Source organism: Micromesistius poutassou (assembly GCF_964030765.1).
Source record: "Micromesistius poutassou genome assembly, chromosome: 9".
Taxonomy (NCBI): Eukaryota; Metazoa; Chordata; class Actinopteri; order Gadiformes; family Gadidae; genus Micromesistius; species Micromesistius poutassou.
The window spans coordinates 11,837,729-11,856,963 of NC_140279.1; the positions used below are offsets into that span (position 1 = coordinate 11,837,729).

The window sequence follows — 19,235 nt, forward strand, 5'->3', positions numbered from 1 at the left end:
CACTACAAGTATACTGTGACAGTCTCGCGTGAGCGATGCGAGCCGTCGCGCAAAACAATCAATCCTGCGTTTAAATAAAGTCGTCTGCTCCAACACACGACAGGCGGGGCCCCCCTCACACACACAACAGCTCCGCTAGCATAGCATTAGCGTCCGTAGCAGCTAGGCGCTAATTCCACGGCGCGCCACGGAGCTGCTCCTTCCACCGCGCGAACGAGAGCGGGGAAGGAGGGCGAGAAAAAAAAAAGAAAGCCAAGGTGTGGGAATCAAATGTGATATGCCGTTTCAGCAGCCTGGTTCAGCTGTTAAACTGGCTTTGCAAAATCCCAAGAATGCATCTGTGGGCGCGTTCCAGAATAACTCGGGCCAGCTACACCCAATACGCTACCGGAGCCGACCGGGCCGCTCAGCACCCGGACAATGGATGATGAAGCAAATACCCTGGTGTATAAATACACACACACACACAAATTCACACGTGGTTAAAAATACCCCCAGATCCATGGAGAGAGGTTTATTAAATATGTACAGTATGGGTTTACATGTATTCCTGTCATAGTGATACTGGGAAGTATTTTGTCTCCACAATGTTCCAAATGACTTGTTAAATAAGATTGACTGTAAGTGGACCAGTGGGTTTTAAACAGGGATTTATGACGAAAACACGCTCTACCCAGACCAACCACCATGTCAAGGCTTCAGATACATGTCATACAGGAGCAGGTAGGGGGAGTGGATCTTGCTCAACGGCGCTTGCTCCAGGTAGAATGCAGCCCTTGGGGGAATCGAACCCATAGCCCAGTCGAACACCGTTAACAACTCTGCCCATTAATCGGGACGCAACAGACCGCCGGCTTTTACATTTTTACGTTCACAGCGTTTAGCAGACGCTTTTATCTAAAGCGACTTATAATAAGGACATTTGTCTGAAGAAAGAACCAATATATCGGTGTTGGTACAGTAAGGATGTTCATAGAACCTCGGCATGACTTCCCTAGCCACATCCCCTTTACCCTTAACCTAACCACTTCCCGGCAGCATGGGCCAAGGGTGTACAGGTGGGAAGGTAGGTAAGCCAATTGTTTCATTTGGGTCTAATGAAATTGTCGGATGTTCAGTCAGGGCACTTCACTGATTAATTGCTGATGGGATCTTTCCCCAGATATAAATATATACAAGAGAATTTCCAAACAAATATATTTCTTAAGTGAATGGAATTCACAATGCAATTCGGAAACAAACCACAAGTCGGAATCGAACCGCAAGTCGGAAACGAACCGCAAGTCGGAATCGAACCGCAAGTTGGAATCGAACCACAAGTCGGAATCGTACCGCAAGTCGGAATCTAACCGCAAGTCGAAAACAAACCTCAGTTGGGAATCGAACCCAGGTCCGCTCTAGGGGCTACGAGGCTGGTGCATGGGCTCCGACTGACCTGTCTGAATTGCTCCTCGTAGGTCCAGTCCCCGTGGTCCTGGCCCGCCATCTGGCCCTGGGCCACGGCGGCGGCCTGGGGGGGCAGGATGAGCACGCGGGGCTCCTGGTCCACGTAGGGCCGGGCCTTCAGCAGCTGGCTGTGGGGGTGCAGCTGGCGGTGGGGCAGCAGCAGGATGCCCTTCCCCGGGGCCACGGCGTCCCGGCCCGTGGGCAGGCTGCGGCCGCCGCCCTCCTCCTCCTCCTCCAGAGCCTCGTCGAAGTCCTCCTCCATCTCCCCCTCGAAGTCCTCCTCGTCCCACTTCTGCTTTCTGTGGGAGCGGGGGGGCAGAGGTTAGGGTTAGAGGGTTGAACGAAAATACAGTTGAACCCAGGTTCTGCTTTATATTGGGGTGGAGGTTAGGGTCAAAGGGTTAAACATGAATACTGTTTAACACAGGTTTTGCTTTCTGTTGGGGGTTAAACACAAATCCTGTTAAACCCAAGTTTTTTATGGTCTGAATGGCAAAAAGATCAAAGGTCATCTGCTATGTACGGCTATTTTGAGTGTAGCTGGAAATATTTGATGTATGGGAAAAATCTTATTTAGTTTCTGATATTAGAACATGGATTACAACGCCTACTGTGATGTCTTGAACCTCGATTGTGCAATTGCTCAGAATGATATTGAGATGTGATAGCATATTATGATATATTTAGATACTGTTAACAATGCCTATATAAAGATAATCAATGCTTCCATATTCATTTTCCATATCATGTCCTACGTCATGGATTGTATGTCATTGAAATGTAAAGCAAATACTCCAGGACATGGAATATATGCTTTGCAATATACTCTCTGTCCATATGGAAACCACGTGAATAATATCACAATGTGCTTTGTGTATCTTATTAAACTGAAAAACGCTGTGTGGATTTTATGTTATCGCACTCCGTATTCTGTGTCACGGTTAATGTTTGAACAATCCCTGCGGTGCGCCCGGGACATCTTGTACCCTGAGTCTACGACCATATTAAACGGAACCGTATAAAACAGGGCAGGGCAACGGTTAAATGTTAAAAGGAGGGAAGTTTAAGGTTGGCGTCCTGACTCATAGCCACTCATCATCATCCCATCACTGGGAGCACTTTGATTATACTGCTGCTGGTTCGGACACGCAGGCCCCGCTGGATTACCGTCTTCCAAAACTGCTTTGTCATTCGATTATTCAAAACATATCATTTGGTTTCACCTTCTTGTATAATGTATCATGTGTGTTATTGCTCTGGGTTTGGGTTTGTAATAAGTTAACAGCTTAGGCAGGTTCAATAGATCCTTCAAGCCATTAAAACAATTTGTTGCTGAACGCTCAGACATCAATACACAATATAACTTCAGTTATTTGTGCGTTTTCTGCAGTTACCCTAACTCTGTACATGTCACTGTGTATGGGTTTGTGTTTATGTGTGTAGTGTGTATGTGTGAATGTGTCTGTTTGTATGTGTATATGTTTATGCGTATGAGTGTATGTGTGTATTCGGTACATGTGTATGTGTGTATGCATGCGTGTATTTGTTTATGTGTGTTGTCTTACTTTACCAGCACCAATTCTCTCTCACAACAAATAAACACACAGAAAGGACTCACATCTGCTCCTCCTCCTCCGACCCCATCATGTCCTTGTACTGGCTGGCCGCCTCCTCCTCCTCCTCATCGTCGTCCTCCTCATCCTCCTCTTCATCCTCCCCCCCGCTGCTGCGCTCCGACGGCGGGCTGCCCGTCGCCCGCTGGAGCCCCGCCGCCACCGCCCGCATGGCGGCCAGCGCCGCGATCTGCGCCTGCTCCGGGGGCTCGGGGCTCTGGGTCATCTCCTCCTCCATGGCCACGCCCCCATTGCCGGCGGCGGCGTTGCGGACGGCGGCCGCCTGCTGCAGCTGCTGCTGCTGCTGCTCCAGCTCCATCAGCAACCGCGCCCGCTGCTGCCGGTGCAGGTTCTCCATCACCGCCTGAAGCTTCATCACTAGGGGACGCCGCCGCCGCCTGCTCACCTGCACGCCCTCCACACCGGCTTTGGGAGACTGGAACCCCACCACGACAACAACACCACCACCACCACCACCACCGCTACACCACCAGTCCGCTCTGGGAGGGGGTCGTCTGGACGCCTGGCTCGGTCGGTGCTGCTGGGGCTTCGGTCGTCCTCCCCCACCCCACTCAGGAGGCCGTAGAGAGGGTGAAGAGAGAGGCTGTGCTGTGGCACTCCGACCCCCTGCTAGGAGGAGAGCAGCTGCGGGGCACAAGGGAGAGGAGTAGGAGCGGTGGAGCAGGTGGAGGAGCAGGTGGAGGAGGTGGAGCAGGCGGAGGCCCCGGCCGGAGGTAGTGAGAGTTTAGGCGTCGTTACGGCAAGGAACCAGCAGATGAGGAGAGAGGGTGGGGGAATCTACCATGCCCTGGAGAGGAAGATGAAGAAGAGGAGGAAACGGGTCAGAGGAGAGCAGCCTTCTCTAGGAGCAGCTTGACGATGAAATACAATTTCGAGAACTGAAATGACTATGGCTGGGGCTGGGATTTGTTTTAAAGGTAGGGTAGGACCGTCTGGAGACACCGCACAGATTAAGCGCGATTTTGAAAGTATCCAACTGAGAAAGAATCCCAACCCTCCCTTCAAAGCCACACCCCATAGAACACGGGACTGGCCGGCTAGCTTCAGCAGCAGGTCTGCCCCGACCAGTTGACGACCCCTGGATGACTCGGGTCACTGCGAGGTCAGCATGGGCAGAGGGTGAACAGGTGGGAAGGTAGGTAAGCCAATCATTTCATTTGGGTCTAATGAAATGATCGGATGTACTAATTAAAAGGCCTAGAGATACTAGACTTAAAATAAATCATCAGGGCACTTCACTGATTGATTGCTGCTGGGATCTTTCCCCAAATATAAATGCGTATATACAAGAGAATTTCCACTAATATATTTCTGAAATAAACGGCCCCTATCTTTAAATCAGCCGAATAAAAGGAAAAAACATCTGAAATAACAGTTAAACCCAATTAAGACAAGCCCTCTAAAAGCGATCCCCCACCCTGTGAGTCTGGAATCCGTCTCCCAGCAGGAGACGCCGTCCTGTGTTCCTCTTCCATGTGAACATGGGCTCAAACATGCCTCGTGAAACACAACGACCACGCCAAGCCCCTCACACCCGCGATGCCCCCCCCCCCCCCCCCCCGGAGTGAGACGACCAGACAGGAAGTCACCACACCGCGAGACATGGTGCATCTTCTCCCCTTACTCGCTGGCTCGGAGGACCAGTGTTACGAGCAGGCGGGAGGGAGACTACAAACGACCGGCCCGACGCATGTGTCTTGTCCGGAGAGAATCCAGATCTAGTTCGACTCTTCAAAGCCTTCTCCGTGTCTGTCCTTAAACCTGTTCCGATTTAACTCTTCTCATAAATTCCGCAAATCCTCAACATTCATAATTAATATTAGATATATTATTTATATGTATTATGATATGTATCATATTTTTATGCATATAGTATATTCAATATATAATTTGAGGGTAATGTGCAGCACAGAGAAATAGTTTTATGCTGTTTTACACACACACACACACACACACACACACACACGCACACACACACACACACGCACGCACACGCAAAGGTATGCGTGGTATGTAAGGTTAGGGTCCGGGTGTGTAAATCACAACACTTTAAACACATGAAAATAATCTTTTAGAAACACTGCCGTTGCGAACGCTTCGACGGCAGCATTTGCAAGAGTCAATCACAACATGAAGGGAAAGCCCCATCTAGGTAGCAAATTGGAGAGGGAGGGAGGGAGGTGGCGGGGGGAGGGAAGGAGGGAAGGGGGGAGGGGAGGGAGAGAGCGCAGCCGGAGGGAACACATGTTGGTCGGCATGGCGATAAGCGTGGCGGTTGGGGCTATCCTGCGACAAGTCACACATTGTGGGAATGTCAATTTCCGACACACGTGTTTCTATATCTCGGTGCCGTTTAAAAAAAATAATGAAATACACCCATGGGGACAAGTGGCCCGGCGATTCAGCAGCGCTGAGTCAACACTTTCCCATCCCCATTTCAGAACCCCCATGACGCCTTCTCTCATTACACATAAACGATATGCAGTTCACATTCACTGTGTTGTCGCTCATTTAAATGCCATTTGCTGGATGGTTTTTTTACCCGTAGCGGATGGGAATACCATGTGGGCATGGATTCTTAGCCTGTGTGGCACGATAGTGGGAACCAAACCCCTCACCTTGGCCGTGTCACGGCAGTGCCCTACCACATGTGCAGAGACTAGACCACAGCACAATCAAGCACACTAATAAGCACCACAAAAAAAAGGAGAAACTGAGGAAATAATCCTATTTACGTGAACAGGATTAATTCTGGGGTTTATACAAGACGTATAAACAATCTTGTTTGTTCTACTGTGCAACGGCACCGTGCAGAACCAGGTGTCATCGGGTCCGTGGGAATCTCTGGAGGCCCAATCAGGGCGCGATTCAACACGTGACGCTCAGATTAAAACCCTTTATCAGCGCGGATCTGCTGTGTGCTGCGGCTCGGAATGTTCCCAGTCAATTGTCTCGCCTGCTTTATTGGGGGCCCGTAAAATGTAAGGATGGGCCTGACATGCATTATGCAGGCACTGCAGCCGCTCACACTGCCAGACATAAAGGTGGATGTAATGACATTAGATCTAACATGGTTGAGACACACACAGACACAGACACGCACACGCATGCACACACACACATACACTCACTCACACACCACACACACACGCACACAGAAGTCCGATCCTTCCGGTCCTACTCGTTCTCCAGATAAAAGGATTCAATGTGATGGCCACAATAGTTCTGAACAATCTGAACAGCGAACAACAGCACCTGGGGTTGAGCGGCCCCAGGCTGCAGAGTCTACTCTGACAACTCATCTCACCACGCATGTCTTGTTTTGTTCGTTCATTGGCCCCAAGACAAGACAGAGGAATCAAACAACCTCTGTATTCATGAGAGGAGGGGGATCGCAGTGCAGATTGCGTTTCTAGTTATGTTCCTCTGTTGTCAAGGGACCTGACGTTCTCCTGGTCAACAATGGATCAATACGGCGTCAGGAGGTGTAGTCTACCTGCCGCTCCTCAGACAGACTTCTCCACGTTTCCTCCACGCAGCCAATCGTGAGCGACAGAAGACGTCTGCGTTAAGAGAGAAACGTCTACACCCGTCCCGCCCACGCCGACACACACTACAAACACGGGCCGACACAGGCACCTGTGCAGAAACAACAACCAACAGAGGCGGTGCTGCAGTAAATCAAAGCGCAGAACGCAAGATACTCACAATCTGAATGACTCTCAACAGTGGCAGCGAGGCCCAACAGGAAGCCGGCCCCAGATCGTTGTCAGGGTTTTTGTTCTTCGGGATGTCGTGCTACCCTACTTGATGTGGCAAACAATATTGTGACACATGCCCACGTGATATGACTTCCTTTTGAGCGGCAGCGGCAGAGACATGCCAAAGACATGCGTCCCATGGTATAAGTCTGCCCGCTTGCAGATGACTTTATAAACCACCAGGACCCCCCCCCCCTTCCCCCCTCCCCCCTCCCCCACTACTTACACAGATCAGGCGGTGAAGTGAAATTTTTAGATGTGTGTATTCGACCGCATTTGGCATGGACAGCGCTACACCAGTCAGCAGTTCTCAACCCCTCACCCCCCCCCTCACCTCTTTTCATCTCCCTCCAATGAGAAGGGATGAAATTCAGTCAGTCAATTAATCTACTGATAGGAGTGCTATTCTAGACCTGTGTGTGTGTGTGTGTGTGTGTGTGTGTGTGTGTGTGTGTGTGTGTGTGTGTGTGTGTGTGTGTGAGTGTATGTGTGTGTGTATGTGTGTGAGTGTGAGTGTGTGTGTGTGAGTGTATCTGTGTGTGTGTAGGTGTGTGTGCGTGCGTATAAATAGGAGTGCAAGAGTGAGAAAGTGAGAGAGAGGCCTACACTTACTACCGCAGGGACAAACTCCTCGTTTGACATCTCCTTTCCCACAACACCATGCACCAAAGACCCACTGTGTTTTCACATGGTTCTGCGTGTGTCTCCAGTTATTGACTCGGTTCTAGAGCCCTGGCAAAGTACTAAGTAAAATAAACAACTCAAGAACACAACTTAGTGTATCAGAACCAATGGCAGCAGACTCTCTTCACAGCAATTAATCCACACCCTTCATAATACTTATCATAAGGATATTAACAAGAATTGATTGCACTTATATAGAGCTTTTCCAGGCACTAAGCACTGAATCCACATTTGGGTTGGGCCATTAATGCAACCAGGCATGATTTAGATATAAAACAGTGTCTCGACTCTCAATGCCATTCAAATCAAACATAAAAAACTATAATTTTTTCTATACTCACTTCAAATCAGCAGCTCACACTCTGAGACATGAAGGTGGAATAAATTCTGCATAAAACATAGTTACACACACACACACACACACACACACACACACACACACATACAGCGTCTCAACTCTCAATGCCAATCAAATCAAGCATCAAAGACTACACATTTTTCTATACTAATTTCAAATCAAATCAGCAAGACAACATCTTATCCCGAACAATCTGAGTGTGTCAAGGTGAGAGAGAAACGGGACCTGACATTCTCCCAGCCCTGGGGTGGAGAGATTGTGTGCGTGGATGTATGCAGGGTGGGGGTGTTGGTGGTGGTGGTGGTGGTGGTGGGTGGGGTAATAAACAGGGAATATTGAGAACAAACAGGTTGACTCTCTTAATAGCAGGCGGGCCGGGGGAGACAGGCAGGGTGGGGCGGGGAGCTGGGGGGAGATTACAGTGTCTGAGCAAACAGGGCCCGCAGATAAGGCCCTGAGCTGAAGGGTCCAATTCCACTGAGATAAAAGCCACCGGCACATCCCCCCCCAAACACACACACACACACACACACACACACACACACACACATATGAACACACACACACACACATGAACACACAAATTAACACACACACATGAACACACAAATTAACAAATGAACACACACACACACACACACACACACACACACACACATGAACAGACACACATGAACACACATATGACCACACACACACACACCCACACACACACACACACACACACACACACACACATATGAACAGACACACACACACACACACACACACACACACACATAGACACAAACACACACAAGCACATACATATGAACAGACACACACACTAACACACACACACACACACACACACACATACACACACACGTGAACAAACACACACACAAACACATGAACACAAACTCACACATATGAACACATGAACAGACACACACACACACACACACACACACACACACACACACTCCAGGAATAATTAGTTCATCAAATGAAGGAGAAGAACATGCATTGAACCATTTTCGCCTCAAGACAACATCACTACCTAAATGGCATAATTAGCCATAAATGTACATAAATGTGTGCTTTGAATACAGTTACAGTGTCTGGTTGCGCCCGATGCGTGGACGAGATAATGCAGCCGAACATACATCACATATGCATGAAGCATGTGCTATAACACGTGGACTTGACAAACCAGTTTCCTAACTGTGCATTTATCTACTCATCATCCATCCATTGTTCGCCGGTGTCTGTAGAGCGGTATTACAGGTTACTGGAACTTCAGCTTTATCGTAAATGAAACATTATGATCTGGAACACTGATCTGGAACACGTTGCTGTCGTACAAAATGGTGGTGTTGCAAAAGTGTCTGAACGTTCTAAATCTAGTCCTTTGAATTCTGAGTGGGTCAAAAATTAATGCCCCCGACTTTCTGTATAACAACACGTGTTGGCGCAATACGAAAGTAATGCAAAACGACCACGTTGCGTTTGTACGTGTGTTTGGGGTTGCAGGCTGATATCGGTATGAATGTTGCTTTCTGGGGAATGTATGCTTTCTGGGGAAAACAAAAAGAACGACAAAATTAGAAGAAAACTGCGGCATAATAACTTCTTAACGTCTTGAGCATTCATTTAGAAGAGAGAACACCCTCACGGCCGACCGCTGGACAGGACCCCACAGGACCCCACGTCTGTGACCTTTGACCTCAGCAATACATTCAATAAAAAGAACAAGACTAACAAAAAAACGAACTCACAAGAGTCAGTCCACCAAACAGCCAAACTATGGGTTAACAGATTCTGTGGTGATGTTTTGCATGCAGTAAACACAAGGCTGTGTGTGCACATAAAACAGCAACTCACACAGCAGACGGCCCGTGTTGCAGTGTGACACACGACACAACGTGCCCCACCGTTCAAGGAGCCCACCTGCCCACCCTGAGCCCTCAGGAACAGGGAGAACTCGCCGGAACCACCACATGAGGTCTGGGGGTCCACAGACTTAATTTCCTGCAATCTAGCAAGTTTTTATTGGTTCGACTGCCAAACAAAGTAGCAGACTGTTTAAAATGTTTATTACTAAAATTACACGTCCACAAAACCATTCCCTACACCCCCCCTCTTATATGACACTTTAAAACTGGCTTGTCGTCTCATCCACGCCAACATAACCAATAAATCCCCCAGAAACCATAAAGCCGTCATTTTGGTTCCAGTATGACATAAATCAGAACCCCCCCCTTTTCCTCTCGCCAGGCTCCGCCCACACAGGAAGTGGCCCAACAGGGTCTGTACATTATGTGGCCCAATAAAACCTTAATAACAACACGCAGCACTGAGTCAGTGGTACCGGGCTGGATTTCACACGCCGTCCACAGCATTCCTGCCCACACGACCGTCCAGAAACACACAGGCTCCATTGAGCCGTCCGGCACCAACTGCTGCACCGCTGTTTCACTGGCTTTTGGGGGGGCTACGCAACACAGACACGTCAAACACGGTGGTTATGGAAAGGTTATGGAAAATTACAAAGGCTCAAGGACACAACTTAGTGGGGGCGCCCGGTGGTTCACTGGGTAGAGCGCCCTAACCCTAGAGTAAGTCAAATTTATTTATAAAGCACATTTATAACAGTTTGCACTGACCAAAGTGCTGTACAAAGTGCATTCACTAGTTTAAGGCCCAGTCTTTAACCCAGTCTTTACCGCAGCAACCCAGGTTCGATTCCTGCCCTTGGGCCTTTGCTGTATGTCTTCCCCTCTCTCTCCCATACCTTCCTGTCCTACTCTACAATAAAAAGGATAAAATCTTCAAAAGAAATCGTAAAAAGAAGAACAACTTAGTAAATCAGAACCGATGCCAGCAGACGCTCTTCACAGAGATTAATCCACACCCTTCATAATGGTTATAATAATAATATTAACAAGAATACATTGCATCATGGCATATAGCGCTTTTCCAGGCACTTGAAGCACAAAATCCACATTTGGATTAAGATTTTAGGTCCATTACTCCGCCAGTTAAAAGTTCCAGGGAAAGGTTATCAAATATGACCCACGCACCATTACTACTAGGATACGTGATATTTCTCACACACTTTAAAAAAAACAACCACTTGTGTTGTGTTGTCCATGTAATGGAAGAAGTGGCAATGCATAGACTAATGAATGAAACAACAGAGATCGTAAACGGTACAAATGATGTTGTAAATCAGGAACAACTGTCATGGATATCGGTTCAATCCCACCACATGTTTGGGGACACCTGTTGGGAACCAATCAGCTCGGGTGTGTGGGTGTGTCTCCGGGTGGCCACGCTCCCTGTCACTCAAACCCCCCTTCCACCAGCCGGACTGCTGCCTGCTCCGCAAGAAATGAAGAATCCGGTTCCGCAATTTCCATGATTCAAACGTTCTGTCAACTAGAATTACGCTTGTGCAGAAGTCAGGTCAGAACTATGTGGGTGTGAAGGTTATATAATATTCTTGTCGAAACAGAAAATGTATGGTCGTAACTAAAGTTATCTGGAGATCATTGAGTCATGCAAGAGTTTAGTTTATTTATTTCTTTTAAAAGCAAAAACATAGAAGTAAATGTTGTGGAAAAATGTGCTTTGGATGACAATACAGCTAAACTAAAAGTAAGTACACATAATGCAACACAACACTACACACACGTCACACTATTCTGGAAAAATTCCCAGATGAGTTATAAAGGGAAATCAAAGACGAGAGGGAGATCATTCTGTATTATAAATACTTCTCTTCGACCACCGATCCAGTGAGCCATGGCCCGCCTCCAACCGGGCGGGGGCTACAGTCTACCTGCGGTAAACAACGTGACGTGGGAGGGGCTACCCCCCCGCCCCCCACACACACACACACACCAACACAAGAGGAACACGATAGCGCGGGCAGCTTTAGCACACTGCTGTGGTGACACGTGTCAAAGAGTTACAATCTCCATCCAGTCACAAAAGATCAGTCCTTCAATCCCCCGGTCATAAAGAACACACAGTTGAGCCAGCGTGAGTGTAAGTGTGAGTGTGTGTGTAAGTGAGACTGTACATGTGTGTGTGTGTGTGTGTGTGTAACGGAGACTGCGTAGGGTGTGAGCATGTGTGTGTGCGTGCTAATGTGCCTGCGTGCATGGGTGTGTGTGCTTGCGTGTGTGCATGCAGATGGTGTGTGTGTGTGTGTGTGTGTGTGTGTGTGTGTGTGTGTGTGTGTGTGTGTGTGTGTGTGTGTGTGTGTGTGTGTGTGTGTGTGAGTATGCCAGAGGCTCTGACAGAGGCTATAATATATCTGTCAAGCAGCATGTCTGAAGAACACGACCCTTCTCATTTAGTGTCAAATCGCCCCGGGCAACGCGCCAGGCTACTTCAGAGCACAGCGGACACAAATATCAAATCGCAAATAAATCCCAGATCGACAGAGCCGGGTATCTACCCGGGTATCTGGGCAGAACGATACGAGGATAGAGCAGAGGACAGAGCTTGCTGACCATGCTGAAAAACCCACCTGAGGGCAGAAACCCAGAGATCTTACCAACGCCACCATGGCGTGCATGTCTCTCTCCCCCTCTCTCTCTCTTTCTCCCTCTCCCTCTCTGCTCCCCCCTCTCTCTCCCTCTGACCCTCTCTCTCTATCTCTCTCTCCCTCCTCCCTCCCTCCTCCCCTCTCTTTTTCTCTCTCCCCATCCCCCCCTCTCTCTCTCCCTCTCCCCCTCTCCCCTCCCCCTCTCCCTCTCTCCCTCTTTCTCTCCCCATCTCTCCCCCTCCCTCTCTCTCTCCCTCTCCCCCTCTCCCCTCTCTCTCTCCCTCTCCCTCTTTCTCTCCCCATCTCTCGCCCTCTCTCCCTCTCCCTCTCGCCCTCTCCCTCTGAACCTGCGACTCTCCCCGCCGGCCCGCCCCGGCTTCTGTGTGATGTCAGCGGCCGACCCGGTAGGGATTCCCCCATGGCTCAGGCCCAAGCGGTGAAGTCACCCAGCACACATATTTTTCCTGCATGTTTTTTGGCAGGCGGAGCACTGGGAGCCACGAGCCACAAGGCAGCGAGGGAATTCGGCTTTTGACCGAAAAAAAAAAAGAAGGGGAAAAAAAGTCAGTTGACTGAAGGCCAAGCTACACTCTATTGGCCTGGTTAGACTAGAACCACATGTTTAGATAGAGTGTCTGTGTCTGTGTGTGTGTGCGTGCCTGTGTGTGTGTGTGTGTGTGTGTGTGTGTGTGCATGCGTGTGTGTCTGTCTTTGTGTACACAAGCCTATGTGTGTGTGTGTGTGTGTGTTACAAGTGTGTGTGTATATGTGTCTATATGTGTGTGTGTGTGTGTGTGTGTGTGTGTGTGTATGTGTGCGCCTGTGCCTGCATGTGTGTGTGTTTGTCTCTTTGTGTACACCACCCTGTGTGTGTGCGTTAGTGTGCGTCTGCGCCTGTGCCTGTGTGTATTTATAGTGGGACACACATGGCGGTGGGAGTAGATGATTAAAATATAAAATGCAACACAGCCACTCTGACGGCTATCAGCACGCTGCTGGGACACGCAGGAGGCTGGTGAAACCAGCAGTGGTCAGACCAGTTGGCCCAGTCCGCAGCTCCCGGCCGCCTGTTACTCATTCACAGACATGGCTTATATGGTGTGTGTGTGTGTGTGTGTGTGTGAGTGTGACTGTGTGTGTCTTCGTCAGTATGTGAGTGTGAGTGTGGGGCTGTGAGTGTGAGTGTGTGTCGGTGTGTGTGTGTGTATGTGTGTGTGTGTGTGTGGGTGTGTGTGTATATGTGTGTGTGTATGTGTGTGTGTGTGGGTGTGTGTGTATATGTGTGTGTTTGTGTGCTTACGTGAGTGTGTGTGCCTCCGGGCCTGTGTGTGAGTGTTTGCGATTGTGTGTGTGGTGCCTCTGGGCCTGTGTGTGTGTGCCGCTCGATGCCAGCGATACCACCGCCTCTTAACATAACCTGTGGGCTAAAGACAACACATTGGAGCGCTGTGGTGAAGAAAAGGTGTGAATTATCCACGCCCCCTAACCCCCCCTAACCCCCACTGGTGAGCCAAGACGCATTCACAGATCTACGATTACTACGAGACTAAACCCCGGCTGAACAAAGACACCTGGGGAGGCTGGCTGGGTCTGAGTGCTGTGTTGTGGTCGGGTCGGGGAACTCCACACACCCGCGGGGAACCGGGATCAAAACGCTCAGGAGGAACCTGGGAGGAGGGGGGAGGAGGGGGGAGGGATTGCCGCCCCCCCAAAGTCGACAAATCGGGATGTATCGGAACACACTTGCACGCCGCTGACGGTTTGTTTGCAACGTCAGGGATCGAGACGTCGCTGAGTTTGTGATGACATCACAAATAGCGGATACGAACACACATCCACCCCCCCCCTCACCCCCCGATGCCAAGCGTCCCGTAAGGACACGGGTCGCCATGGAGACGGCGCTAAGCGCGCTCTCCTGAGACGGACGAAACCGTCCACAAGAGGGAACCAACACGGTCAACCGGTCAACCCCACGGGATCCATCAGCTCCCACGGCCACAAAGGTTGCCCTCCCCAACATGGCCGTCTGGCCGCCATTGGCCTGCGTGTCGTTAAGGGCTCTTTATGGTCCCGCGTTCACGCAACGCAAGGACCACACAGACGCTTCGATGTAGTTCGTGAATGTTTATGGTCCTGCGTCGGGTTTCAGTGAGCGGACCAATCACAGCCCTTGCGGCTGCGTCGCCTCGACGGAAGGTTCCAATTTTTGGGAGGCGCACGTCGGGCCCTTGCGGTGGACGCAAGGCCGGTCCGCAAGGACGTAAGGGGTCCGTAACCCCCCTTGCGTTGTGTGAACGTGGGACCATAAAGAGCCCTTGACGCCGCGACACAGGGAGGCCTGAGAGGGTCTGAACTTGATCTACGTACACCATGCGATCCTAATCCAGGATGGGCCGGTCGCTACGTGGCTACGTGGCTGCACCCCCCCACCCCCCCTCCCCTCCCCCCTCTCCCTCTCCCCTCCTCCACAGACAAGCCCCCGGGTCTGCGCAGGCTAGACATGCGCTGGGGGGAGAACCATGGGAATGCTACCCCTGCGATGAACTTAGCGGTGTTAGGTCAGTGTTAGCGAGCAGTTTAGCCATATGCCACACACCGTTGCTTAGAGATTAGCCTAGCATTTAGCCACTAAGCTGATTGGGGGGTTGGCATGATAAGGGGGTTAGGAAAGCTTCCCTGTGCATTTCAACGATCAGTAATCATGTTGGACCATCACAGGTGGCCCGTCTTAGCGCGTCAGATAACGCTGGTGTTATAAGTACATTTTTGTTAAAACGTAGAAGTTTAGGACAGAACTTTGTGTATTTAGGTCAAGTAACAAAATGTCTCCCCCAACTGAAGCCCAGTCTCTGGTTAAAGCCTAACTTTATTCAACGACGGACTGGACTTTGAAGTGAATTAAGTATTTAGCGGCTGGGTCGTTCGTACGTACGTGGAGTTTCTTGGGTTATTTGGTTTCCCAACTGATTCTCAACCGATTTCTGAACATCTTAAAATGGTGGACGCGGTTTGAAAAAGTTAAAAACATTTTTTTTTAACTTCCTGTTCACCAAAATGTTCACCAATGTTCTGGTAGGCCTTCAGTGGGGTATTTAGTCTCCTCACCCCTGTCTCTCTCTCTCTGTCTCCCCCCTCCCCCCTTTCCTCTGGGTTTCAACATGTCTAGAGCCCCCTCAGAAGGAGGCCACTCGCCTCACACACAACCATGATTTCCTTGTCAGGCCCTGACACCACACTGCAGCGAGACAGCCTCCATTGTTAACTGCTCCCAGTTCTGATTTCAAAATGACCAAACCTTCTACAGAGGGAAGTTTTTTTTTACTAACTCTAATAACTCTGACAATGTTCCCCAGAAGGGCCACAACAAAGTGTTTTGTCCAGCTTCCCCCCCTCCTCCCCCCTCAGCAGCACTGAGGTGAATTCCTGTGTTCGTTCGGCCTGTTAGAAAATTATGCCATTGTCACATGGAACCTTGATTACAGTTATAACGTGCTTAGGGATTTTTTTTTTCTGCGAAGGCCTTCCTGTTTTTGTCAGATTCCTCTCAACACCTGTTGGGAGGTGAGAAACCCACACCCACTATCGGCCAAATGTTGAGAGGGGGGGTCTGTAACACCTTGTTTAGTTTCATCTGTCACTCGCTCTTTCTGTGCGTCTGTCTCCGTCTGCGTGTCTGTCCTTGGTCGGTCTCAACCAATCAGAGGACGGAAAACTATTTATCAAGGGGGAAAATCTCCTGCCTTTAGAATGGCGAGAGGTGTGGTTGGAATGGGGGAGGGGGTGATAAAGTTACATTTCTGCCCGGCCTGCCTTCAATAAAAACACAATACAGGCCTTTGTTGGATAACGCTTCCTTTGCATGATTGTTTATCATTTTTTTATTCATAAAAAACGATTGACCCTCCTGCCGCCTGTGCTCTTCATGTTTTGTATTTTGATGTTTATCATTGTGCTCTATTCTGACACAGAAACAACACTATATATGAGAAGTAGAAGTGTGTGTTTTTTTTTTAAAGGCAAAACAACATCTGGTGTTTGCAATTTTCATTTCCCCTTTTATTCTATAGCGACCCAATACATGGCTGGCTGACGTGCCTGTCTTTCTGTGCTCCACTCACTGTAGATAGCCTATCGTTCATAGGCGAGAGACGTCGAATCATGAGCGGGTTAAAACAGCATTATGTAAAAGTTATGATACAGAGCTATACGAGACTAATTGCGTCAAACTCGCCCTGAAAATGCAACTGCAACTCCAAATGACGTGCGACCTGATCAACCCCCCATAATAACCTGAATAAAACAGGCTGGACATACAATAATGCAAGCTACTACAGGCTACAGTCTAATACCAGCTGCCGGACTCGAGATGCATGGGAACGGGAAACAACAAACACCAGAGAAACGAACAGATCCGATCCATTGAGCAATGGTCTATAACAGAGGTCCATGGAGTAAAACCAGTATCACCAGTGGGTGGTGGTGACACGCAGCAGACCGGGGACCAGCAGATCCAGAAAAAAACGAAGACTACGAGTAGTTGGGTTTTAATCGAGGATCAAACCACGTATCCTAGTTCAGGCAAAAGCCACCGTTTTCTGACGTGCAGATGAAATAATAACCCTGTTATACGCGGTGTTATGGTGGGATAAATCTAATGTCCATTCGTTACATTTCCCTCGGATCGGACACCTGGCAGCCGCTACGTATACATACCGAGTATCGATCAGGGTCGTTTTGATAACATCCCATCGATACGTGTGTCATAGCCTACTATAACGCGTTAACCCCGTCGTGACGGCGGACGACGCGGATTAACGATACCGTTTAATTGACAGGGCATGCATGTGTGCGAATAAAAAAAAAGAAAAATAATCAACTTACCTAATCACGCTTCCGTTCGGTTTCTGCGCTCTCGGGAACGGGCAGAAACCTTCATGGTCTCCCTGTGGATCTACTACAGAAAAAGCTTGTTGTGGATCAAACATACGGAAAGTGGTTTCATGTGGTGGGATATAAACGCACACATCAGCTCGCGTGTAATTCGGTTTGGGAGTTTGATCCAGAGGTCACTCCGTATCTGAGCCTCCTCATCAGAGGCGTGCTCGCCGTCGCAGAGTCAAATCATTGGTTGACAAACAGCTATCAGATGCAAATTCCTAACATCTGAATCAGCAAGGGGCCACCCCCCCCCCTAACCCCAACCCCCCTCCACTCAATAAAAAGGGAATGTCGGCCAATGCTAATATGTCAGGCATGGGAGTGTATAATTGAAAGCCCTCCGCCTGTTTGTCCATAGCAGAAATACGAGAGTCCGCTTGGTACGTGTCGAAACTGATTTATCACTCATCACACTCATGCACATTTTCTGTTACCGGAGTGCCACTACTAACACAACGCCAATGTCCGGCAGAAACTTGAGAGATCGCCCCTTACACCCATCTCGGTGTCGGGGACCATGTCAATCTTTTTGCCGACGGTCCCTTGACGAGCGAATCGCCCCCCGCCCTTTCCCAGTACAACAGGCAGGGTGGGTGGTTCCTGTGGCCATAGGGGGAAGTAGGCAAGGTCGATGAATTAATTAATTTAAATTGGGAAATTTCTTTATTTTTCCACTAATTTGTTCTCAGCAGCTATTTGTTGTCTAGAGTTAGGATCATATGCCTAAAGTAGGCTATAACATCAAAGTGTAGGCAAATATGTTTATAAGACCGCTAGCTATCAGGTTAATATATATATATATATGCGTGTGTGTGTGTGTGTGTGTGTGTGTGTGTGTGTGTGTGTGTGTGTGTGTGTGTGTGTGTGTGTGTGTGTGTAAATACATACTTTATATCAACAAGATGACACGATATGGTCCCACATTTATTTGTTATTATTCACCTAAAAGCTGTTATCTTAATAATAAATGTTAGTACAAACCAGGTACTAAGTTTCTTTAGTAACAGAAACGAAGATAACGTATAGGCCTACCTCAAAAACCTATCACCCCCTTTTCATCATTCGTATTATTACATTTTATAAAGCTCTACAATTCCTTGATCTAGTGTGTGAGTTTTGTTCGTTTTGTTCGTTTTCTGTATGATCACTGAAACTTACTCCTGAAACTGAAAAACGGTTTCCTATTGTAATATCACATAACTAAGACACATGACACCATGAGTGCAGGCAGTTAGCCTTTGTTAAATATATACACCTACATATGTGGCTTTGGGTGTGGATAAATATAGTAGGCCTCAACCATATTGTATGAGGCTACTCTTGTGTGAAGGGAAAATCCAATGTGATCCGTTTGTTCTGCCAGAATAGCCTACTCTGCATTAACACTGTACATTATATATGATTTTATTGGTAGGCTACTTGCGTACATTTGATTAAAGTACATTGAAAGTGTAATAAAACAAACGACAATACAATCATCAACAATGATAAAAATCGTTGTTTAACGGTAGGCCTATTGATAATATGATCAAGGTCCGAATACAATCTATGGGCCCTAACCTTGTTTGGTATTTCTTGGTGATAGGGCGCCATCTAGTGGAGAGATAAAGATATCAGCCCTGAGGGTGATGGTGGTGGCAGCCACGGTCAGTAAAGGTAATCACGCGAGATCACACCCTAACATCTTCTTGAATTCCGCGCATGGTTATCAACGGGAAGTTCCGGAGTAACTCCCTCCGTCTGCTTTTCTGTGCATATGAATAAATGCGGACATAATCTTCACTCTCCTCAACATATCAAAAACGTTGTCCTAGTTGGTTGGAATTACCACGTGGAATTTCCCACGTGAGAAATGACAACTCCTTTCAAAGAGG

The 19,235-nt window shown here is 48.5% G+C and overlaps 1 protein-coding gene across 1 annotated transcript; it reads right to left on the reverse strand.

The window, feature by feature from the left end:
* Positions 1-1,369: 1,369 nt before the first annotated feature.
* LOC311353704 (uncharacterized protein) lies at positions 1,370-17,502 on the reverse strand (the record flags this gene model as incomplete). Its single annotated transcript, XM_084473593.1, has 3 exons — positions 17,305-17,502; positions 3,065-3,867; positions 1,370-1,745 (listed from the first exon to the last, which is right to left on the reverse strand). The coding sequence occupies exons 2-3, from the start codon at positions 3,433-3,435 to the stop codon at positions 1,370-1,372; spliced, it is 747 nt and encodes a 248-aa protein (XP_084329719.1). The 5' UTR covers positions 3,436-3,867; positions 17,305-17,502.
* Between the last annotated feature and the right edge of the window lie 1,733 nt (positions 17,503-19,235).